This window comes from Brienomyrus brachyistius, unplaced genomic scaffold (assembly GCF_023856365.1).
Source record: "Brienomyrus brachyistius isolate T26 unplaced genomic scaffold, BBRACH_0.4 scaffold118, whole genome shotgun sequence".
In the NCBI taxonomy this organism is placed as follows: Eukaryota; Metazoa; Chordata; class Actinopteri; order Osteoglossiformes; family Mormyridae; genus Brienomyrus; species Brienomyrus brachyistius.
In genome coordinates, this window is record NW_026042393.1 from 164,695 (window position 1) to 188,999 (window position 24,305).

Here is a 24,305-nt window from a genome sequence, read left to right on the forward strand (position 1 = left end):
TTCATGATTTAGAGGCTTTTATTTCATCAGACTCTTACAACATTATAGGAATAACAGAAACATGGATTGAGTGATAATGATGGACAAGAATATAATATGGATGGTTACACGCTGTTCCGTAGAGACAAAGAGGGAGGAGGTGTTGCGGTATACGTAAGAGAAAACTTGCAGGCAAAGGAGCTCACTGATAATAATAAAAGTACAGAAGCTGTATGGATAAAACCAGATGCTAAAAATTCAAATGGCCTAATTGTTGGTGTTTGTTACAGAGCACCTAATGTAGTTGTGGAGGAAAGCAGAATGTTATACAACGATACCAGGATTATGAGTAATAATAATGATGTGGTAGTTATAGGTGATTTTAATTTATCTGGGACAGTGTGGGACATAGCCTCTGGCTTTACTGTAAATGAACTTGAAATGGTGGAATTAGTACAGGATTGCTTTTTTACTCCGTTTGTTAAAACCTCGACCAGGGGAGAAGCCATTCCTGATCTTGTCTTCTGTGATAACCAGAAAAGAGCTGGAAAATTTTAGGTTTTAGAATCACTGGACAGTAGTGATCATGACATGGTTAAATTTCAGGTTAATTTTAGTGTCTGAAGAGCAAAGTCCAAAACAAAAATATACAATGTTAGGAAGGCTAACTTTAATGGTATGAGACTGAAACTGGAAATTGTATGGAGCTAAATAAAACTGTTGAAGAGGCGTGGGAATTTTTTTAATGCACATTATTTTAAGCCCAACCGGACTTCATACCTGTTTCCAGCAAAACTAAATGTAGGAAACTGCAGCTAAATGTAAATGTAGGAAAGAGCTCTGTTCCAAAAATGGGAAATAACTAGTGATGTTGGAATAAAGCAGGAGTATCCAAGTCTACATTTTGAGTTAAATCAAGCCTCTCAAACTCCAGCCCTGGAGGGCTGGAGCCCTGCACATTTTTGGGTTTCCCCTCATTTAACATGCCTGATTTAACTCCTTGCGCTAATTACCACACAGCTCTTGAGCTGAACCATTTGTGGTGGAAAAGGGAAAGAACTAAACTGCACAGGGCTCCGGCCCCCCAGGACTGCAATTTGAGACCCGTGAGTTAAATAATATTAGACTCACTTACAGGAATGTCGAAAGGAAGATTGCATTGGAGGCTAAGCATGACATTAAAAGTTTCTTTCAGTATTTGAACTTAAAAAGAGCTCTAAAAGCTGAAATCACTACTCTGCAGGATAGTAAGGGTCTTGTGATTGAAAATGAAATTGACACAGTTAATGAGTTTAATGATTGTTTTGCATGGGTATTTACTGTACAGGATACAAGTAACATACGGACTCTTATTACTAATCCAGCGTCGTGACCAGTGTATGTATAACTGAAGCTGACGTGCTACAAATCTTAGCTAAGCTCAAAATAAATAAATCGCAGGGCCCTGATGACATTTTACCTATAGTTTCAAAAGAGATGAGGGATATTATTTGCTGACCTTTAACTTTACTATTTCAGAAATCCGTATCTCCTGGTGTGGTACCTTCTGATTGGAAGCATGCTAATATAACACCCAAATTCAAAAAAGGGAATAAACGTAATCCATCAAACTATAGGCCAATCAGTTTAACTTGCATAACTGGAAAAGTAATGGAAGCTATAATCCATGCAAAAACGGTAGATTACCTGGATTCAAATAACATTCTGAGGGATAGCCAACATGGATTCAGGAGAGGTAGGTCCTGTTTAACTAATCTACTTGAGTTCTTTGAGGAAACTTGAAATTGATCACAAAAAGGCCTATGATGTGATCTGCATAGATTTGCAGAAGGCCTTTGATGTTGTCCCCCACAAACAGCTCCTCCTTAAGGTCAAAGCTGCAGGGATTTTAGGAACTGTAGCAGATTGGATTGAAAACTGGTTAACAGACCAGCGGGTAGTTATTGGAGGCACAATGTCACAGTTGCCACTGTTATTCGTAATTTACATTAAAGATATTGGCACCAATATATACAGTAAACTGGTTGAATTTGCAGACGACACCAAGGTGGGTGATGTAGCTGATACTGAACTAGCAGCGCAGAGGTTACAGTGGGATCTTGATTTAATTAGTGACTGGGCAATGAAATTTATTGTAGACAAATGTAATCCATGCAGGGAGAAGTAAAAGTACAGATATTTTATGGTTTCCACTGAAATAAAGGTAGCTGATTATGAGAAAGATCTCGGTGTGTATGTTGATGCTTCCATGTCCCACTCTGGCCAGTGTGGGGAAGCAATAAAAAAGGCCAATAGGATGTTGGGTTACATCTCTAGGTTTGTGGAGTTTAAGTCGAGGGAGGTGATGCTACAATTGTATAATTCCTTAGTAAGACCCCACCTTGAATATTGAGAATATTAGACTAAGGGGAGGGGGGGGGGACATAAGAAATTTACAAACGAGAGGAGGCCATTCAGCCCATCAAGCTCATTTGGGGAGAACTTAACTAATAGCTCAGAGTTGTTAAAATCAGAAGCCGTGAATCTTTGAGGCTTTTAAAATAGCTTCAACTTTGTGTAATTCCCCGTCAGTCTCTCTGACTGGACTGGAAAATCAATGGAGCGAAGGTTCTATTACTGGGGAAATATTGCCATCTATAGGTCTTCCCTACTATTTTCAAGGGGGAGGAGTTGTCTTATGTATGTTGTTTCATTCAGTCATCTCAATAAGCAAGCTTGCTAGTTAATTAGCTTCCGGGTTAAAGAAACATGGGCATATTTTTGTAAGAGCAGTCAACCTCAGCCACCAGCATCAAAAACACAGATGGTGATTCAGGTTTATGAATCTGCAGCTGTAACACTTCGGCCAGTAGCAGTGAGTTGTGAGCTGACCAGCCTAATGGATTTCTGTTGGCTAGCTAGCTAATGTTAGCTGATTTGACTGTGTTTCAGCAGATTCAGTAGATGCCATAACGTCATGTTTTTCCCAAATGATGCACAGATTTTTTTATCAGTCTTTTATGTGAAATGGCTTGAAAAATAGTGCATATTGCTGCTGAAAATGGGGAAAAGTTTCCACAGTGGAGCCTGCCCCTGGACCCTGTCTTTGCCTGAATGTTTACAGAGTCTGGCTCCGCCCCTGATCTACATCAGTGACAGACATGACAACACACTTATTCAACAGACACACAAGTAAAGAAAGTTTGGGGTCAGAGAGCAGAGCCAACCTGAGTCACTGTAGCAGTGTAGTTAGGGCCTCACTAAAGGGCCCCTCAGTGACATGAGTACTGTGTCAGCTACCAGATTTAAACCCAACAATCCCCACCACCACCACACACACAACATTCCAAAATCCAATTAGCACAATTATGTACAGGTGAAAAATTAGCAGTTAATTCCATATAAATAGACAATAAACCAACAAGCCTCATCTGCAAAAGCTCATTTTCCACAGAAGGCAGTTCTGCTACACAAAATGCCTTTTTATTTTTTAACATATTTCATTTGGTTTAGTATGCTGAAGTCCTGTGTCACATACATTATCATTATTATTATTGTTACCCCATAGTACAAAGTGTTTTTCCACTAAAGCCAAGAAAGAAAATGCTGGATGATCATTTCTTTTTGTGTTCTTTTTTGGGTCTGCTAATTATGTTTAATCAGCATAAACATTAATATGTACAACTGCTGAAGGGAAAACAATGTAAATAGTCATTTCAGCAGCAGCCCAAAAGAAAAGTGCATATTTGTGACAAGAAAAACAGCTTTGTGTTATTTAAAGGACACATAGACAGAGAAAATACCTGCAGTGGTTCACAGTCTGACCACTACAGTGACCTAATCAAGCATAAGACCCAAATTCGGAGGAACTAAAGTTAAGTTATTATTGAGAACTTGCTCTATACATCTCAGAAAATGCTCCAAAATAAAGTTACAGCATGAAAATGCCACCTGCACTTCTTAGGCCACAGGCAGCCCCAGTTCCAGCTCCTTATTCAGGACACGGAGACTTTCCCTCTACTTGTGCTTGTCCACTGCAATGACTGCCTGAATCACGGCTGTAGGCGATGCACTGCCTGTGAGCAGACGTCACATTAATGTTCATGGATAATAGTAGATGAAATAACTGCATCTCTTTTGTAAGATGTGGCTTCTTCCCACTTCTAAACCTTTTCAGATGACCATTTCCAAAGGAAAATATCATAAACCACTCACTCACTTTACAGTTTCCACTCCAATAGCATGTGAGGAATTACATTTTCATCCATACATTTCCTGTACTCGCTTCTCCTATTCTGAGTTGCAGGGGGTCCGGAGCCTATCCCGGAAACTACAGGCGCAAGGCAGGGAATAGCCCAGGACAGGGCGCCAACCCATCGCAGGGCACACTTGCATGCCATTCACTCACACATGCACACCTATGAGCAATTTGGTAACCAGTTAACCTGTGCATGTTTTTGGACTGTGGGGGGGAATTGGAGTACCCGGAGGAGACGAAATGGGGAGAACATGCAAACTCCACACACATGGAACCATGGCCCCAGAGGTCTACCACTGTGCCACCCGCAAATAAATATCTCTTCAGAAAATCTTTCCCAGATTAAGTACTGTAGGCGACACACTGGTCTTCAGCGGACTAGAAAGCTGAATGTTTCCATACTCACTTCCTGCGCTGCCACCCTTTGGTTATCCTTGCAGTTTGACTGTTTTCTCTTGATCTTCTGCCCTGCTGACCTCAGCATTTGAGGCCAAGTCAGGTTTCATCTTGATCCCCAGCTTGTCTGAGCTGCAGGGCAAATGTGCTGCTGGTTTCTTGGCAACAGGTGGCGGCACTTTGCTGGTTCCCAGATGCTCCCCAGGGAAGTCAGAGCCCAGCCCTGCTTTATCTAAATTTGACTGCTCCTTAGAGGACGACGGTGCCTGTATGACCTTCTTAGTGGACTTAGAGAAGATGAAATTAGCAGTGGAGGCTGGCGCCTTGTGCAGGTCATTCCCTTCTGGTGAGCGTGGAGATGATGGGGAGGTGGGTATTGGGAGGTTGAGTCGAGCCATAGGCCCATCTCTTGTGGACATGGCCGCCGTCTTCATGCGGATGGCTTCCTGAAGCCGCATTGAGGGGGTATTGGCTGTAGCAGCAGTGGACTTATTTGCAGATACTAAAGTCATCACAGAGCACTGAGTAGGTACCAGCCTTGGCAGGTTAGATTTTATTGAGGACTTTGCAGATGTCCTGGTGGGTGGAGTAGATGTTGGAGGCAAGATAAGTGCAGATGTAGCCGGCATTATGTTGGACTGAACAGGTGTCCCATTAGATGGGGCAGGATTTGTAGCAGAAACGATTGCTGCAGGCGTCACATTCAAAGAGACAGTCACTTGTGTTGTGGTGGTTGGGGTATGGATGGGCAGAATTGAAGTCATGGGAGGTATAGCTATTGAGGGTGGGGAGGATGTTACAGCGGGCGGTGTGAGCATATCAGTGGGCATCATAGAGTTTTTGATGGCTGTTGTAGATATTATATTTTGCGGCGTAGATACAGTGACAGCAGTTGCTATTGGGGGAGATGAAATTGATGGCAGTGGTGATGTTCCAGACAGGAACTTGTAGATTGGCTTCTTAGGTGCACATTGACCATCAGCACTGCTCTGTTCCTGAACAGTTCCATTGACTCCAGAGCCACCTCCTTCTGGGCTGTCTGAAAACTGAATATGGTTCAGTCGGATCTTCTGGAGGAGAGAGGAAGAGATGGGAAGGCTACCGTCCTCCTTTGGAAGAGGTATGCTCTTGCTGTTTGTTAGGAAGTCTTTGCACTTACAGTCATTCTCTAGAGGCACCGTCTGATCACTAGGACTAGTTTTCACCTCTTCAACCAAAGGGGTTGCAAGGTGCATGTCTGATAATGGTGCTGATTGGCCTGAATGTGAAGAAGTGCTACCTTCTTGGGAAATATTAATGGGTGCTGCTGGCAGGATTGAATCTGGGGGTGAAGGAGGGATATTCTGTTGAGGAACACTAAGGGGAGGTGCTGGAGGGATTATAACTGGGGCTGGAGGAAAGATATCTCCCTGTGAGATTTTAAGGGGGGGTGCCTGAGGTATTATAACTGGAGGTGGAGGAGGGATACCCTCATGTAAGACGTTAGGAGGTTGTGCTGGCTGGATTGAAACAGGGGGTGGAGGAGGGATACTCTCTTGTGAAACGTTAAGGGGTAATGAGGGGGGGATTGTAAGTGGGGGGGGAAGAGGGGTACCCACCTGTGGGATGTTGAGGGCTGGTGCTTGAGGGATTGTAACTGGGAGTAGAGGAGGGACACTGTCTTGAGGAACATTGTGGGATGATGCCTGAGGGACTGTAATTGGGGGTGGAGGAGGGATGTCCTCTTGGGGAACATCATTGGGTGGTGCCTGAGGGACTGTAATTGGGGGTGGAGGAGGGATGTCCTCTTGGGGAACATCATTGGGTGGTGCCTGAGGGACTGTAATTGGGGGTGGAGGAGGGATGTCCTCTTGGGGAAGATCATGGGGTGGTGCCTGAGGGACTGTAATTGGGGGTGGAGGAGGGATGTCCTCTTGGGGAAGATCATGGGGTGCTGCCAGAGGGATTGTAACCTGTGATCGATGAGCAGTACCCTGCTGTGGAATTTTAAGGGGTGATGCACCAGGGATTGTAATTAGGGATGGAGGTGGAATACCTTCCTGTGGGATGTTAAGGGGTGGTTCCAGAGGGATTGTAATTGGGGGTAGAGGCAAACCCTCTTGGAGAACATTAAGAGGAGCTGCTAGGGGGATTGTAACTGGGGGCAGAGGGATACCCTCCTGCGTGATGTTTTGGGGTGGTGCTGGAGGGACTGTAACTGGTGGTGGAAGGATATGCTTCTGAGTGATGTTAAGGGGTGGTGCCAAAGGGATTGTAACTGGGGGTGGAGGGATATGCTCCTGAGTGATGTTTAGGGGTGGTGCTGGAGGGACTGTAACTGGTGGTGGAAGGATATGCTTCTGAGTGATGTTAAGGGGTGGTGCTGGAGGGATTGTAACTGGGGGTGGAGGGATATGCTTCTGTGTGATGTTAAGGGGTGGTACTGGAGGGATTGTAACCGGGGGTGGAAGGATACGCTCCTGAGTGATGTTAAGGGGTGGTGCTGGAGGGATTGTAACTGGGGGTGGAGGGATATGCCCCTGAGTGATGTTAAGGGGTGGTGCTGGAGGGATTGTGACCGGGGGTGGAGGAATATGCTCCTGAGTGATGTTAAGGGATGGTGCTGGAGGGATTGTAACTGGGGGTGGAGGGATATGCCCCTGAGTGATGTTAAGGGGTGGTGCTGGAGGGATTGTGACCGGGGGTGGAGGAATATGCTCCTGAGTGATGTTAAGGGATGGTGCTGGAGGGATTGTAACTGGGGGTGGAGGGATATGCTCCTGTGTGATGTTAAGAGGTGGTGTTGGAGGGATTGTAACAGGGGGTGGAGGAATACACTCCTGGGTGATGTTAAGGGGTGGTGCTGGAGGGATTGTAACTGGGGGTGGAGGAATACACTCCTGGGTGATGTTAAGGGGTGGTGCTGGAGGGATTGAAACTGGAGGAGGAGGGATATGCTCCTGCGTGATGTTAAGGGGTGGTGCTGGAGGGATTGAAACTGGAGGAGGAGGGATATGTTCCTGCGTGATGTTAAGGGGTGGTGTTGGATGCATTGAAACTGGAGGAGGAGGTGGTGCTTGCTTTGGCGGCGGTGGGATATTTTCAGGGAATACAGTAAGAGGATGTGTGGGTGGGATCATAACTGGGGGTGGGGGTGGTGCTTGCTTTGGTGGGGGTGGAATATCCTCCAGAAGAGGTGATACAGCATCTTTTCTGGCAGTTAAGCTGTTTGTGAAGATGTCAGGCCCAGACTGCTGTTGCACGGTCTCGGGAGGCAGGGGCACAACTGAGGACACTGGGGTATGCCCAGGAGCAGGAGGAGGAGGGGGCAGATGAGCTGGGGGAGGAGAAGGGGGTGGAGAGACTGTGACTGGCCTGGGAACATCAACAGAGAGAGTCTGCATGGACTTTCCATCCTGTAGAGAATCTAAAGTGTCTACATTTGTTAGTGTGACTGAGGACTCCTTTGGTCCTGGAAGTATGTTCATCCCCATCCTATGTCTTGAACCTTCTGTCACCTTCTCTGACTGCCCTCTGAGAGAAGAAGGGCTACCTTTCTTGCTCATCTTCATCGCTGACTCCTTCTTGTGTGACTGTCGATCTACCTTTTCCTTTCTCTGTGCACCCAGGCCGAATATTCCTTTCTTTGGTGTTCTGGGTTGAGCCTGAGCTGCTTCGGGCTCTTTTTCATGTACTTTTAAGCTGCTCTCTTTTGAAACTTGTGACTGGCTCCCTTTCTGAAGCACTGACTTTTCCTGCTCTATCTCCTGCATATCTGTACTCTTGGGCTTCTCTTCACAGACACTGTTTGAATCTCTAAGTATTAGTGTCAGGTCCCCTTTGATGGAAGAGGAGATGTTGTTTTCTCCTGAAGAAAAAGCTGTCATCCCGTTGTGGAAGAGTACTCCATTTTGGGGGGAGGGAGCACTGCTTTGCTGCTGCCATTCCTCTTGTGCTGATGGCCTCCCGGCACTAGGATTACACAACAGGCTCACGATGTGACCGTTGTGCAGCCATGTCTCTGGGGGGGGACACAGAGGTGCCTGTACCTGTGGCGGTTGCGGGATGTCGAATAAATCCTTGAGTGTCACAGCAACTGAGGGAGATGCAGCTTTATTTTCTGGCAATGGGATCATATAGGGGCAACATGTTATTGTGTCCTGAATGGGTTCTGATATCGCAGATGATAGCTTAACTGGCGGTAGCTTAGCAGGCTGTGACTTTTGGTTTCTCGGGCACCCAGGGTTTGTACCCTTGGTGGGTGTGCCATCTTGGTTGCTGTAACCACTGTAGGGAGACACGGTTTTTGCTAATAAACCTTCCAGGTTCCCTGCATATTGATTGTGTGACTTGAACTTTTCCTGGTGCAGTGAGTTAGTTCTTCGTGGTGGGGGCGGCGCCCTTTTTGTTTTGGTCACTGACAGGCTTCTTAGTGAGGAACGGTCCTGCCGCATCTCTCTGGCGAATTCTCTCAGCTCTGGCCTCTTCCCATTGACAACCTGGGTTCCAGAGGTATTGCTGACACAGCTGATGGAACTGATGATGCTCACCTGATCCATGGCTGGCTTATAGTGCCTCTCTGGCATACTGCTTCCTCTGCTGAGAGCGCGAGGCGTGCTTCCGCTGCCCTGGGAGGAGACACTGGAGGAATCGGACACAAGAGTGTCCGAAGAGCCAGACTTGCTCCAAGTGGAGCCACGAGAGGACAGCTCATAGCGGTCGTAGCGGTCGTAATGCTCAGATGCGCGCGAGGGGGCAGGGCTGGCTGAAACCAAGCTGCTCTTGCTGAGTGTGCGCAAGCTGCTGCGACTCCGTGTGCGGCTTATCTCCACCACATCCACGTCAACTGGCAGCACGGCATTGGGGATGATCTTGGACAGATAGGTGGCCTGTGGTGAGATATACATAACGGGGCTGGGGGGTGTCTGGAGGAGGCCGTCATTGGTGATTCCGTGGGCAGCCAGTGACTGAGGCCTCAGCATCGCTAACAGGTAGGGGTCCACTTCATGCGTAGGCTGCCCCTCCACCTCATGCGCTGTCTGTAGGTTGTGGCTTTGCAGCTGGTGCTCCTCTCCTGGCAGGTGAACATGTGCCAACGGCTGGCAGCAGGATGTGTCTCCTCCATTTGAGAGCCGCCCGTCCACCACGTGCTGTGGAAATGCTGCACGATCCAGACCTTCAGTTTGAAAACAAAAAGGATGAATCAAGCATACAGGAAGTAAATGACAAATGACAAGAAGTGGTGGTTCCCTTTCATTAGGTGTTAACACAAGATTGATGCATGCATAATATGTGCTGAGGCTCTGGCTGTGTGAATGAGTGCTTACCCAGCTCCTGCTGGATGTGTTGGGGGATGACTGTGGTCCCCTGGACTTTTCTCTGGGGGCCTTCTCCTGGGCTTTCTTTCCCCAAGTTGAGTGGTCGGAATGTAGATCCTGTTACAGACACTATGTGTCTCAGTTGTACTACTTATTTCCTATCACATTAAACAGTTCAGGCTAAAGGAACAAGAGTGTAAAAATCTGGAATGTTCTGCTCTGATCAGTACTATGCAGGCTCTCCCTACCTTGGGACCGTATCGAGCGTGTTGACCTTATGGATCGCGTGGAGATGGTAGATGCTGTTTCAGCAGCGATGCTCCTGGACTGCAGTGAATCCCTCCTCTGGCTAAAACTGCCATTCTCTGGTTGAAGGGCCACAGATGACTGTTGGATGGGGAACCAGTCATTTCATTCCTTTAAGAATAGGATCAGCCCTGCCTGCTGCGCTATAATACGCAGTGTAGACGGGAAGAGAGCTAATGCACTTACACTGACACTTTGGTCATCTTGGAAGTCCATTTCATTCTCTTTCTCTGAGAAGTGCATGAGGAAGACATGCTTTTAAGACTGACATCACAGTGTAAATATTGACTAAAGGTGAAGAGTATGCAAAGCATTAAGGCTTGACCTTCCTGCTGCTGGATCTTGAGCCCTTCCTGAGCCTCACTATGTAGCTCCTCCAGGTGCTGTGGTCGGACGCCTTCCACAAAGACATTCTTTGGCAAGTGCTGTGTTGCTGTGGGATGAAGAGCATCCTCCTTGCCAGGAGATACTGGGGACACAAAGCATACATACAGGTGTTGAAGAAAATTGAGACAAATCTATTTTTTTTAAATAAATTTGCATTTTGAAAACCTGGTTTAATTGTGGTTCTGCTGGAAGAGGCTACACTGACCAACAGGTTGCTTCTAGGTTCAAAGTTTCTAAGACAGCAGTAACAAGAACAAGGAGTAGCAGGAGATAGAGGGAATGGCCAGAATCCAGCCAGGTAAAGGGTGGAAGTGACAGTCTAATGCCAGAGACGACCGTTAACTTATCAGATTTTCTCATGAGTTGTAGGATGACATCAAGTGACCTTCAAAAGTAATGGGAAACATTAAGTGCAGGTGCGAAGTGCACTGCAAGGACAGTTTGTATCAGGCTCCTAGAAGCAGGAGTGAAGCCCTTCAATAATGAGAAACAGAGAAGAACCCGAATACAGTCTGCAAAAAAAGTACACACACCCATAAATTGAGAAATAAGTGAAACGAAAAATTGTGCCGTGGTCTCTTAATTGTTTCCACGGCTGTACATACACACACAGATCCAGTGTCTTTCAGAGTGCATTAGACATCATGTGTGTGATGCTGTAGTCTGTGCAGTGCCAAGGTGACCAACTGAACTATACCTTTCAATGCCTGCAACAACCAGCAAGTAGGTCCTGCCACACGTGGGCCTTTTGGATGGTGATAAGGATTCCCCTCATATTCACTGAGGAGATACAACTTGGACAATCTTTTAAACAGTCCTTTGCTTATTGGTATTTGTGGCTACATATTAATTATATGACTGAGGGCGTAACACTGTTGCCTTGTACTTCCAGTTGTGTATTACAACAGTGTCTGCACCGGTGTTTGCAGTTTGTTTGTTATCCCGGTGTGTTTTTGAAGTTTAAATGTTATCCCGCTGTGTTTTTGCAGTTTAAATGTTATCCCAGTGTGTTTTTGCAGTTGACATGTTATCCCGCTGTGTTTTTTGCAGTTTGCATGTTATCCTGGTGTGTGTTTGCAATTTGCATGTTATCCCGGTGTGTGTTTGCAGTCTGCATGTTATCCCGGTGTGTGTTTGCAATTTGCATGTTATCCCGGTGTGTTTTTTGCAGTTTGCATGTTATCCCGGTGTGTGTTTGCAATTTGCATGTTATCCCGGTGTGTGTTTGCAGTCTGCATGTTATCCCGGTGTGTGTTTGCAGTCTGCATGTTATCCCGGTGTGTGTTTGCAATTTGAATGTTATCCCAGTGTGTGTTTGCAGTCTGCATGTTATCCCGGTGTGTGTTTGCAGTCTGCATGTTATCCCGGTGTGTGTTTGCAGTCTGCATGTTATCCCTGTTTGTGTTTACATTTTATGCCACTCGCCATCTCAGGAGCTACTGCACGCTATTCTGACACACCCTACATTGGTTTGCTGTATGTCACCCTAGAACACAATATTCCTCTCCAACTGATTTTAATGACCTGCTGTAAAGCACTGCACTGCCCACTAAGGGGCACACTGGAACTTCACTGGAAAGACCCAAGCTGTTGAATTAGCAGAATCTCCTTTCAGCATGGGACTTGGAGGTTTGAATCTGAGTCACCATACAAGGGCATGGAACCCTCCCCCCGACACCTACACAAACACACACAGACATACACAATCCACCTCCCTCCCCAGCTCCTGGCAATTCCTCCCAGATAATAAATCAAAGCAAACAATATGGGGTGTGGTGGGAATCAGAGGAAGGAACAGCAAGTGAAGACACAGCAGCAGGAACAGGCAGGTAGAGCAACACAAACCCAGTCAGTACTGAATGTGCGCGCGCGCACACGCACACACACACATGGAAAGAAACACAGACTTGCACACACATGCACACAGACATGGAAAAAAGCACACACAAACACACACACACACACACATGCAGGCCGCCTTCTCCTCAATGAGGGTGGAGGCCCTGCTGTCATGGCAACAGATAAACATTACATACTATGCAGAAGAGCTGCACACACAGCAAACATCCCAAACCGGTCAAAGCTTCCACTCGTGATTTAATAAAATACTCTCTACAGTGGCAAGTGAAACATGAAACAAAAACGTGCTAAAACCAAAAGGTTTGGGAAGTAGTGATGCTGTTTTTTTTTACCTGAGGGTTTTCTGTTACCTGAAAGAGATCAGCAGTGACCCTGACTGCTTAGGGCAGTGGTGGGCAATCTTATCTGCACAGGGCCTCTGTGTATGAGGGTTTTCGATTATGATAACATGCAAACTCCCTAATTAGATTATAGAGTCCTCACACCTGGGTTTGAACAGCTGATCTAAAGGTTACCCCAAAAAACCTGCATACACACTGGCCATTTGCAGATTGCCCACCCCTGGTTTAGGGGGTAGCTGGCTTTCCCCACCCATTAGTGCTAGTTGCCATGTTAATGTGCCACTCAAATAACTGCCACTGAATGCAGAGCCGCTGGATGTGATACGACATGTTTAAATGTCAGAACAGCAACAGCAGCAGCGTCTGAAACCAGGCCAATGGAAGCCAGAGGGCAAATGAGAAAACATCTTAGTGCAATTAACACTGATCGTTAAGGCAGAGTGGGCTGGTGCCCAGGGAGGCATCCAGAAGGGGGCGTTACAACAGCACTCATTCAGGTTACTCAACGCAGACCCTCAATGCAAACACAAAGAGCCTGAGAAGCAGCACTAAGGTGAAGCAGTTTTAATTGGGTGTGGCGTGGTTCTGGAGGGGGGACTTTGGTATGAACCTAAAGTACTTTGTTGCTCCCACGCTAGGAAATAAAATTCCAGTGAAGGCCAGCAGGGGCTGACAGTCAGCATGTCAATATGAAGTGCAGCACTGTACCAGCAGGGGAAGTTGTGAGCTATTAGGGAGAATTGCTCACGCTCACTGTAACAGCCCAGGTGCTAATGACCACTCTCAGAGCCGGCTTCATAAGAAGTATTCACTAACTCCGCTAAAGCTGTCATTACCACAGGGAGATGCTGAGGAAGAGCAGGGCTGCTGGCAGACACAAACTGCGGTCTGGACCTAGTTGTGCTCCTTCTGGATGGGCCCAGAACCGGAAATGATCCCACTATAGATCGGCAGCACTTCCACTTCCAGCAGATGGTGAGTTTTGCTGCCGTCAGGGCAGCTGTCCATTATTCACATTTCCCACTCTGTGCATGAATGTGTGGATGTGCCCCCACATTCAGAATAACCAGACACATTGCAGTCTGCTGCTTTTACGGAGGTTAACTTGGGGGCCAGTGCCATCCCTACACAGCACTATGGAGCACAGCCATTTCTGTATACTGCAGCACCTGGTGCTGTGGTCCTCTGTTCTCCTGAAGGAACAAGCAGCTCATTTTCACTCTCCTGTCATTCTGTGAACCGAACGAACAACGAGGTCAGCTTGGAAATTCCCAGCATTCCTCAAACAGTCGTCACGGCAGCCGGAGATTAGCTGCTTACCTGCACCTGACAAACGAGTCCCGCTGAGAAATGTGGAAATGGCCGCCCTTAATTCTTCACTGCGTTCAGTCTTTTGTGGTTTGTTTTTGCACTGCACCACCACCCCCATTAAGAGCATCACTGACACTGCAGCAGAACAGCCTGAGACCTCAGCACAGGAGCTGCCTGACAGCTGAAACATGGACTCAGCAGCCAGTCACGGTCAGCAGAAGGGCCCCCCACTTTTACTTAAAGAACCATCATGTCTGACGGTGCTTGGGATCTATCTGTCAGGCCCTGCCTGCCCGTACCGGGGCGGCGAGGTGGACCGATGGGGGATCTGCCTGTCAGGCCCTGCCTGCCCGTACCGGGGCGGCGAGGTGGACCGACGGGGGATCTGCCTGTCAGGCCCTGCCTGCCCGTACCGGGGCGGCGAGGTGGACCGACGGGGGATCTGCCTGTCAGGCCCTGCCTGCCTGTACCGGAGCGGCGAGGTGGACCGACGGGGGATCTGCCTGTCAGGCCCTGCCTGCCCGTACCGGGGCGGCGAGGTGGACCGACGGGGGATCTGCCTGTCAGGCCCTGCCTGCCTGTACCGGAGCGGCGAGGTGGACCGACGGGGGATCTGCCTGTCAGGCCCTGCCTGCCCGTACTGGAGCGGCGAGGTGGACCGACGGGGGATCTGCCTGTCAGGCCCTGCCTGCCCGTACCGGGGCGCCGAGATGGACCGACGGGGGATCTGCCTGTCAGGCCCTGCCTGCCCGTACCGGGGCAGCGAGGTGGACCGACGGGGGATCTGCCCGCAGCCGCCTTTGCTCGCAGTTCACTTCCACTCGCCATCTCAGGAGCTACTGCATGCTATTCTTACACACTCTTCAGCCTGTTGTTTTGCTGTATATCACCCTAGAACACAATATTCTTCTCCTCCGGACTTCAGTGGGCACTGCTCTCTGATTCCTTGATGTTTGATGTCCAAACAAGGCTGCAGGACTTCTGCAGACAAGGGCACCGTCTCCGCATTTATGATCCACTCCGCCTGCCCAGAACTTGCTGTGTTGCCCAAAAGTGCCAAAATGGCACAAGCAAAGCACAAAGCACAAAGCACACCACAAGTAATTTTAACATCTTTCACACGAATGATGTATGGATAAGAGGTGCCTGATAGTACCTGCCATTAATCACAGCAGTCAGCTAAGCACACACACATGCGCAAGAACCTAAACACTAGGGTTTGTCACTTTGCAGAGGATTTCCTGGAAACTGTGCATCATCAACAACCAGTCCTTTCTGTGATGGAGAACATACCAGATCCAAGCAAACAAAATTCAAACAATGAGAGGACAGAGTGGAACGAGATGAACCGGAAAGCTCTGTATACAAGTGTGTGTGTGTGTGTGTGTGTGTGTGAACCTAATGTTCCCCACAATGTAATTGTGACAGTGTTGACATACAATGTTATTTTGACGGTGTGGGGACCATTTTTCCCCACAAAGATCTGTGAATCCTATCAAAAAACTAAAAATACCAAAAGTCTGGTAGTGAGTATGGTTAAGTTTAGGGCTGGGTGGGGGTTAAGGTCGTCATGTTGGGATTAGGGTTTTCCTCATAGAAATGAATGGAGAGTCCCCACAAAGATATAATTACAAACCTGTGTGTGTGTGCTCATCCTGTGGTAAAAAAAGTTGTTGTACACATTGCTTTGCTATGTACCTAAGAACTACAGACAGGGATTAGACATCCCTCTGTATCTTAGCCTGTAGTCTGTACTGATCAAACCCAGCCTAGTAACGGGTCCATAGCAAAATCCCTGGCATCCTGGCCCCCCATGTAGGCAGCACAGGGGACATGCCAAAGATTTTTGTGAAGCTTAACCTGCCACAGCTATAAATGTCAGTGACAGAGGAGGAATGAAGGTAGCAGAGTGGTTGAAGGGCTGGAGCTGTGCTCAAAGGCTGGCAGGTGCAGCCCGCTGGAGGGACACGTTCTGTCATAATTAATGTGCTAAAAGGCCAGCTTTGATACATAACTAAATAAGGAATGGTAATGAATGTAAGACTGTGCAGGTATAAAGTCTATCACATAACACCATGAACTAACAATAATATAGACTACTAACACCTTCATGACCACCTTCATCATTAGCAGCACTGTGACCCTGCAAAGCAAGCTCTGTGCAAAAATGAGCTGTTAACAGCTGTTAACTCAAGCCCCAGACGGCGACCCCCAACGAAAACCTAATGGTGAGCTGCTGTTCACAGCCTCCATTGTTCTCATAAAAATCTTCTGTCACCACAGTCTGACAGAACAAGGAAAATCCTCCAGTCTCATAACATGCCTTTACGCGTCTACCAGTCACACGCAGATGCTCATAAACACTTCCTCTTTTCATACACACACACACACACACAATCCAATGGAGTCTCAAATGATCCACAGAAGAGCTAGGAATGAGGGAACGTTTCAACCTTTGGAGGCAGGTTGGGTGGGGAGAGGGATTTTGTCCATGAGCTGCCTACTCTCAGTGTCCTCCTCACCCCCAGGAGATCACTCGCTGAATTGCGCCTGGCACAAACATAGGATATGAAGGAACGTGTTGCAGCGGCTCCGAGTCAGGCGGGGGATTACAGGAAGACATGCGCGAACACAAACACACACGTCAGCATGGCACAAGAAGGCCGCGGGCTAGCCGGGCCAGGGCTGCAGTGAGAGACACGCCCAGCATGCAAATCACAGGCAGACACAGCGCACCCACACAGCACTTCAGCTGCTGCTGAACTGCCCATTAAACTCCAGGTGGCAAACTGCTGGCACCTTATCACCAGAATACAGGGCGTATCCTTGGTATGTGTCCTGCGTAATCTCACCTAAGTCTGTGCCTTTGACAAACCTCCAGAGTCAGCATGGAACAGGGCAGCTAAGGCTTCCCAAGCTGGTCTTCATCTTGGCTGCCAATGGTCAGAGAAGTGATGTGCAAAGTGACTCTCTGGGGATCCAAAATCCCTGGCAGTCCTGCCCATTTCTCCATAATGAGGGGTCCGGTAACATTACCCAGAACCTTTCTCTCTATACCTGTCGGAGTGTTTGACATGCCCCACAACTATTTCTTGTTGGAAACCACAGAAATTCCAACAGGCAGTGTCACTTTCACTCCTAGCCCTGCAGCACTGGTGCTCTTCTCTCTTCTTATTCTGCTCCAGGCTCGAGGTAGAGGGACATAAGGATTGAACTGGTATTTGGTGGCATTTTGCCTTTATGAAACATGGGCAAATAACTCTGAAGTACAGAAATGAGAAACGAGGCTTCAAGTACCAAAGAGAGAAGGAAGACTGGCACACGAATGAATGCAGTAGTATATTCCACACGTCACCTATCACATCATTCCCCACTGCTGCTTGTCCCCAAGGATGTAATCTGGTTATTGGGTAACAGGGTGAGTAACTGCACACAACTTGGGCTTGGAAGCCTCACTGTTCTAAAGCCAAGGATCCTCAGAATACCTGCCAAGGCTATTTGGAAGGTACATGTGGTCTATCAGCTGTGCAGAGCTCAGCCTGGCTCAGCCTGTGACTGCATTTCCATCCAGTGAAGTTACACCCAGACTAGGCAGCTATGAAATTTACTGATAAAAAAACTGAGGAGTACTCAAACTCTGGAATGGAAATATTAACAATTGACTTATATTGGAAAATATTTATTAATTATTCATGGATACAAGCCACAAGTAACTCATTTCATATCTCCAGGGTATAGCTGGACACCCCCAAGTTGTAGCTTCAGGAAGGTAGCACCATCCCACTGGTGAAGAACAGGACCAAAGCATCTGAATGCCTTTCTGATCACAACCCAAGCAAGAACATGCCCAGACCTGGAACCTCAGCCTCGGCACACCTTGCCTGAAGAAGCTCACGTCTGCACATGCCCTGGTCATATGACCCAACTCACAATGCTCACTGTTTTCAAAACTCTCTGGAAAGGAAACAGGCATAATTTTTGCATAACTATAACCACTTCTGTGCGAGGGCTAAAGACTAGTGTGCTGGATCTTCCGATATACACACAATGGTCCCAGTTCACAATAATTCACATCCTTCCTTCTGAAAATCAGGAAACAAGTAGCCACTCCTGTATTCCACAGAACAACAGAAGCTGAAACATCGCTATGCCGTCGGCCATTTATTCCACTCAGTATCGCTGCAGCCTGGGTGTTCTGGTCTCACAGGGAACGTCCTGTGTGAGACAGTTTTCCCACAGCAACGCCTCAATTTGTGCTCAGTGAAACAAACACAGACTAAAGACAACTCAAACACCATCTGTCTAAACGGTACAAAGAGGAAGGTCTCTCTGAAAAGTCATAGCAGATACCTGCCATATGTAATTGGAAGGGCTTCACAGCTGTTAAATTTTCCATAAAGAGATACAGTATTGTCGGGATGTTCAACATGTCTGGGTATAAGGAAAACAAAGTCAACAAGCCTGAGACTCTTTCCTTGCTGCTGACAGGTGTTCTGAGGTGTTACTGACATCCTCTGCTTTGGTCCTTCTGTTCTAGAGTCACCAAGTAGCTGAGAAAGACCGTGTTTTGACGTCAAACCCGACATGAATGCCAGTAAAGGAAAATCTTTCTGCTGATGGTCCCTTATGGAGGCATCATAAAGCTCCCTGCAGCCATCTGGGCCACATGCAGGCCACAGAACCAGGCCATTCAACGAGGTTGTGATTCTGCTCCCAGACTGAAGTGCCGGGCGGGGGTATAGCGTGACCTAATCAGGGGGTGGGATGCTGTATCACTGCTTGTTCCTCCACTCTTCTCTGTCGTGTAGTTAGAACTGAGACTAAGACATGCAGAGTCGCAGGATGCGGGTAGCTTACCAGAGCAGATTTTAGGTCACATCTCTACCCCAACTGGCAGTGTGTCTGCCAACCACAAGCCTGGGACGTATGGGGCAAGGCTTAGGCTAAGGCTAAGGCTTAGGCCTAACTGACACAATGGGCTGCACTGCACCTTACCTGTAACCCTGGTCACATGAAAGCCCTTGAGGAGCCCTTTTAGCATAATACATGGATCTCATAATGTAATATTTGAAAAGTAAGAGGCTCTGATAAAACACATTTACTGAGCCGTTAAAAATCTCACTACGTGTGAGACATGCTATTGTCTGGTTGAAGACAGGAAAGAGGGCCATTGTTACTGAAGTTACTACTTTCCTGTTATCTATGATGCAGAGAGGAAAAATGGACTGGACTTCCTCTAGGGTTCAAAACACACAGACCCAAGGTTTTGTCTATACTCACACATCCCATGCCACAGAGTGACTTTAGCAATTATAAACTTTAATATTCAAAGAACTGATATAAAACATATTTACAATCCAACCCCCACTGTCAGCTGAAACAGGGAGATGGTTGAGCCTTGGTGACTAAAACTTGTTCCCATGTTTCCAGGGTCCCCACCCCACCAAATACTACATCTGTAGATTTTCCAGAGCTCAGGCCTTGCCCACACATACATGAGTATTTTTCAAAACGTAGCTTTTTCTATGCATTTTTGGCCTTTCGTCCTCATGAAAATGATGTTTTAGGTCACCAAAAACAGAGCTTTTGCAAAACTTTGAAGATTTTCATAGATTCTGTTTTCTGCTTTGATTTGTAGGCATTGAATTTCTGGCTTATAACGGCAGAGTATGCACCATTGTCTACGCTGTTTGACGTGCGCCATTCATTGTTTACATTAAGCAAGTATTATAGTATTTTCATGTAGATGAAGATTTTTTAAAAACATTGTTTGTGTGGCTGGGATTTTTTTTTCTAACGGAGGAGGACAAACCCCAATTATAAAAGACCCTTGTACGTGTGGACAAGGCCACAGGGACACTGTACTGCCTGTGTGATTTGGCTCTGCATCTGAGACTATGGCAGGTTACAGGGTTCTGATTCTGTATTCTACCTAAACTAAATTAAACCTAAACCACACTACAGCCTGGGCAAGAGCGAGACGTTCTAATCATGGTGAGCTGTGGGATCCTGCTGGTTACCTGACAACATGAGGGCCACCTGAGGTGTCTCACAGGTGTCCCCACGTGAATCCAATCAAGTGAGGAACACATGCATCCATCCCCCTAACAGCCATCCCCCTTCTCATGAAGAGCACAGTCTCTGCCCATCTAGGGGACTCTTCACCATGAACTGGAGAGCACTTTCCCAAGCTGACACAGAGGGTGCAAAGGCAAGGATGTCTGACTGAAAACATAGAGTCACGTAGCCATGTGCAGCAGGAATGGGGATGCTGCCCAGACTGACCCTATGTGACGTTCAAAGAGCATCCCTTTGCCACTGGGCTAGTTAGTGTAGCCCCTTCTACCCTCTAGCCAGTGACCTGGTACCCCAGCAGATCAGACGGAGAAGCCGAGGCTCAGTTTAGGAGGATGGTGGGTACAGAATGTGGTAACATTTCACCGTCTGACTCCGCATCAGTTTGCACAAACAACACACCAGTTTTCTCACCGCGGCCCAAACCATTCATAAGCATGCAGGCCAAACACTCTAAGCCAAGCAGGACTGCTGCCTTCATGGGAATGTGCACTGGCAGGGTATGAAGCTGAAATGAAAGTGCAAACTCGTACATTTGGAAATGTCATGACCTTGCTGGTGACCTTCAGCCAGACCCCCGCTACGGTGCTGCAAACTGCTCTTTTTCTTCTTCCTCCTCTTCCTCTTGCCCTTGATCCAGCTGAAGGCCCGGATGATGGAGCCAATACGTGGCTTCCTGCTTCGGTTCGCCTGTTTCACCTGGGCCACCACCTGTGCCACATCCCGGGGGACAAGGTCCCCACCGGCACTTCGGAATGACATCCCACCACGTGCTGGTTTGGCGCTATCCTAGGGCCTGCGGGAAACGACAGGAAATGGTGCCTTTAGTGCCATTTGCTCAAGTACAGGTTTGATTATGTGCTTCTTTTCACACATGCCATCTTGCTCTCTTTTGAGACACACACATACACACACACTCACAGAAACAGACAGACACACAGCCAGAGGGTCTGGTCATTCATGGAGCGCCCCTGGAGCACTTCAGGGGGCTAAGGACCCAGGGGAGATGTGACTATTCTCCCAAGGCTCATACCAGGTTCATACCAGGTTCATATCAGGCTCATACCAGGTTCATATCAGGCTCATACCAGGTTCATACCAGGCTCATACCAGGTTCATGCCAGGCTCATACCAGGTTCATGCCAGGCTCATACCAGGCTCATACCAGGCTCATACCAGGCTCATACCAGGTTCATACCATAAACCTGCTGATCAAAGGTACAGAGGCCCAGCTTACTGAGCCACACACTGCCGCCTAAAGACAGAAAAAGGTCTAGCTTTTTCAGGGTTCCGCATGCGTACTGCCCCCACATTCCACCTCCCCACCCCCCCAAAGTCCTGCTGCACCTGTCATTAACACTCAGTGTTAAACTAGCACGGCACCTTTAATTCCTGAATAAACAGTCATAGCACAAATGGTTCCACCCCGGCATGTGAACAAACCAACCTTACCTGGGCTTCACCCTGTGCAAAATACTGCCCCATGTCTCTGATGGTGCCTGAGTTTTCTCCTGCATTTCACATTCTTTGTTTCTGCACCTGCAGATAAACTCTCAGCTCAGAATACCAACAGTCACTACAGACACTACTGTCACCACAGAGCATATAGGTGAGTGACCTCCAACAGAATGCACAGGCGAGTGACCCCTGGCAGAATGCACAGAGGAGCATCCTCCAGCAGAATGCACAGGCGAGCGACCCCTGGCAGAATGCACAGAGGAGCATCCTCCAGCAGAATTCACAGGTGAGTGACCTCCAGCGGACTGTACAGAGGAGCATCCTCGAGCAGAATTCACAGGTGAGTGACCTCCAGCGGACTGTACAGGGGAGCACCCTCCAGCAGAAATTACAGCTGAGCGACCTCCAGCAGATTGTACAGGTGAGGCGACTTCCAGCAGAATGCACAGGCGAGCAACTTCCAGCAGAATGCACAGGCGAGCAACTTCCAGCAGAATGCACAGGCGAGCAACTTCCAGCAGAATGCACAGGCGAGCAGCCTCCAGGGGAATACACAGGCGAGCAGCCTCCAGGGTAATACACAGGCGAGCAGCCTCCAGGGGAATACACAGGCGAGCAGCCTCCAGGGGAATACACAGGCGAGCAGCCTCTAGGGGAATACACAGGCGAGCGACCTCCAGCAGAACCGCCAAGTGACCACCAGCATGGAATTTTTAAGTGATGCTTCTTAATAATTGAGTAATTGAGTTTAATGCAGTAATCATGACAGCTCTAGTTATGACTACAGTAGTAACTGAACAATGGACCGCCAAGCCTAATGGAAGTGTGCACCAACATCTTAATAAACTTTCACACTACACACAGTAACTTAAAACAATGTTCCTGGTGTTCAGACTGGGACAGCCAGCTTCCTGAAGACTCCGTCTACCTATCTCTCAGCGTATGCCATCACTCACGGAGCCCCGAGGAAATAACATCGAATAACAAAGAATGGCAAGATAAACTGGGCAGACAAACCAAGTTTACAAAAAATCTAGTGGACCTCCGATTTGTCAAGGAGACTGAGGAATGTCAGAAGACACACTGGGGCTTTCAGACCACCCCTGACTTCCCTAAAACTCATTGTCCTGGAAATGCTTCTCCAGCAGTTCTAGACAGGGGACACAGCTTCCAAAACTGGAGAAAATCTATACATGTCCATTAAGACCCTTTGTGAAAAATGTCTCAACTTTACAGCTTCATGTGACTGTTTCATTTTTCCTACTGGAGAACAGCACTTGTATGACAGGACAGAATCTACAAACAAGTGGTGTTACCATAGCAACCCTCCTGCTCTATGTGCACACATGCCCAAGGAACCACACCCTTCCCTTCAAACAATCCGTCTAACCACTCCCACCAGGCAGCTAATGCGACATACTCCTGTTCCCTGAGACTCCGGCTTTTCAGTCACAGGAACTCCCTAACAGGAGCTCCAAAGCACAACGTTTGAGTCAGCACCAGTCAGCATGACCAAGTCCTTCAGAACTACGTCACTCTTCCTCAGGCCTTGTGGCAACCTAAGGAGCGGTCAGCACTCAGATGAGCCTGCACTCATTCTGTTATCCAAAGCCAGTCAGCTTACATTTATAGGCTATGAACCTCCATTTAGCCACAAGACCACCTGCTGCCCTCAATGCTACGCCTCACCCTCCTCAGGTACCCTCTTTGACCTGAGGACTCTTTGCACCGCAGGAAACTCAATATACAAACACACCTCAGGATCCGTTGTTTCCCAAGAGGACAGTGTCATGCTAAACTGCCTCATGTACGCACTGCTTTCTTTCACTGAAAGTATAAAACACTGAATTTTCTTACCATTGTTCTGAGAACAAACCAATAAAAAAAAGTTAGTTTTCACAAAATGCTCAGCTGGAAGACAAACAGCAGGATATTGCACGTCGTGACTTTTCTGGGAGTATCTGGAGAAGAATATTACATCAGACATCCCTTTAGGCTTTTGGAGTAAGAAAGGTAGTTCCCAGGTTTGACTGGTAATCTTTGTCTTAGGAAACTGTGACTAACATTGGGACTATAGCTATCAGCCTTCTTCTGCAGTAAAAGCCTGTGGTACTTCTGGCCCGGAGCCTGCTCTCCCCCCACCGAGCTGCCTGGCCCATGACAGCCCACACCACATGGGACCTGAGACTGTGATCAGCATAAAGATGAGGTCATTGTGCAGAAATGTGGAGATGTGATTAATGGACAGACATAAGGAGCAAGGGTAGGTGTAGAGATGTGGACATGGTACAGGAATAAGGAGCAGTGGTAAGTGTGGAGGGGCGGCATGGTGGTGCAGTGGTTAACACTGTTGCCTCACACCTCTGGGACCCGGGTTCAAGTTTCCGCCTGGGTCACATGTGTGTGGAGTCTGCATGTTCTCCCCATGTCGTCGTGGGGTTTCCTCCGGGTACTCCGGTTTCCCCCCACAGTTCAAAAACATGCTGAGGCTAATTGGAGTTGCTAAATTGCCTGTAGGTATGCATGTGTGAGTGAATGGTGTGTGAGTGTGCCCTGCAATGGGCTGACCCTCCATCCTGGATTGTTCCCTGCCTTGTGCCCATTGCTTCCGGGATAGGCTCCGGACCCCCCGCGACCCAGGTTTGGAAAATGGATGGA

The 24,305-nt window shown here is 47.8% G+C and overlaps 1 protein-coding gene and 1 long non-coding RNA gene across 6 annotated transcripts in view; one reads left to right on the forward strand and one right to left on the reverse strand.

Annotated features, from left to right (window-relative positions):
* LOC125727812 (nascent polypeptide-associated complex subunit alpha, muscle-specific form-like) overlaps positions 1–24,305 on the reverse strand; it is a 25,978-nt gene continuing 1,673 nt past the window's right edge. For 3 of the 4 annotated variants that reach the window (XM_049004771.1, XM_049004773.1, XM_049004770.1), the window contains 7 exons: positions 20,723–20,985; positions 10,541–10,684; positions 10,402–10,445; positions 10,158–10,296; positions 9,919–10,026; positions 4,623–9,767; positions 1–4,034 (listed from right to left, as the gene is read on the reverse strand). In XM_049004771.1, the coding sequence (XP_048860728.1) occupies positions 4,645–9,767; positions 9,919–10,026; positions 10,158–10,296; positions 10,402–10,445; positions 10,541–10,684; positions 20,723–20,951 (5,787 nt within the window). In that variant the 5' untranslated portion in view covers positions 20,952–20,985 and the 3' untranslated portion in view covers positions 1–4,034; positions 4,623–4,644. The remainder of the gene's footprint in view (positions 4,035–4,622; positions 9,768–9,918; positions 10,027–10,157; positions 10,297–10,401; positions 10,446–10,540; positions 10,685–20,722; positions 20,986–24,305) is intronic. The other variant, XM_049004774.1, reaches the window with a different exon arrangement.
* On the forward strand, positions 14,153–14,817 carry LOC125727818 (uncharacterized). Of its 2 annotated transcripts, XR_007388862.1 has the most exons (4): positions 14,153–14,425; positions 14,483–14,539; positions 14,597–14,653; positions 14,768–14,817. It is a non-coding gene; the product is annotated as an uncharacterized LOC125727818 (long non-coding RNA). The 2 variants fall into 2 exon arrangements; XR_007388861.1 differs by lacking the exon at positions 14,768–14,817 and having other exon boundaries at positions 14,597–14,677.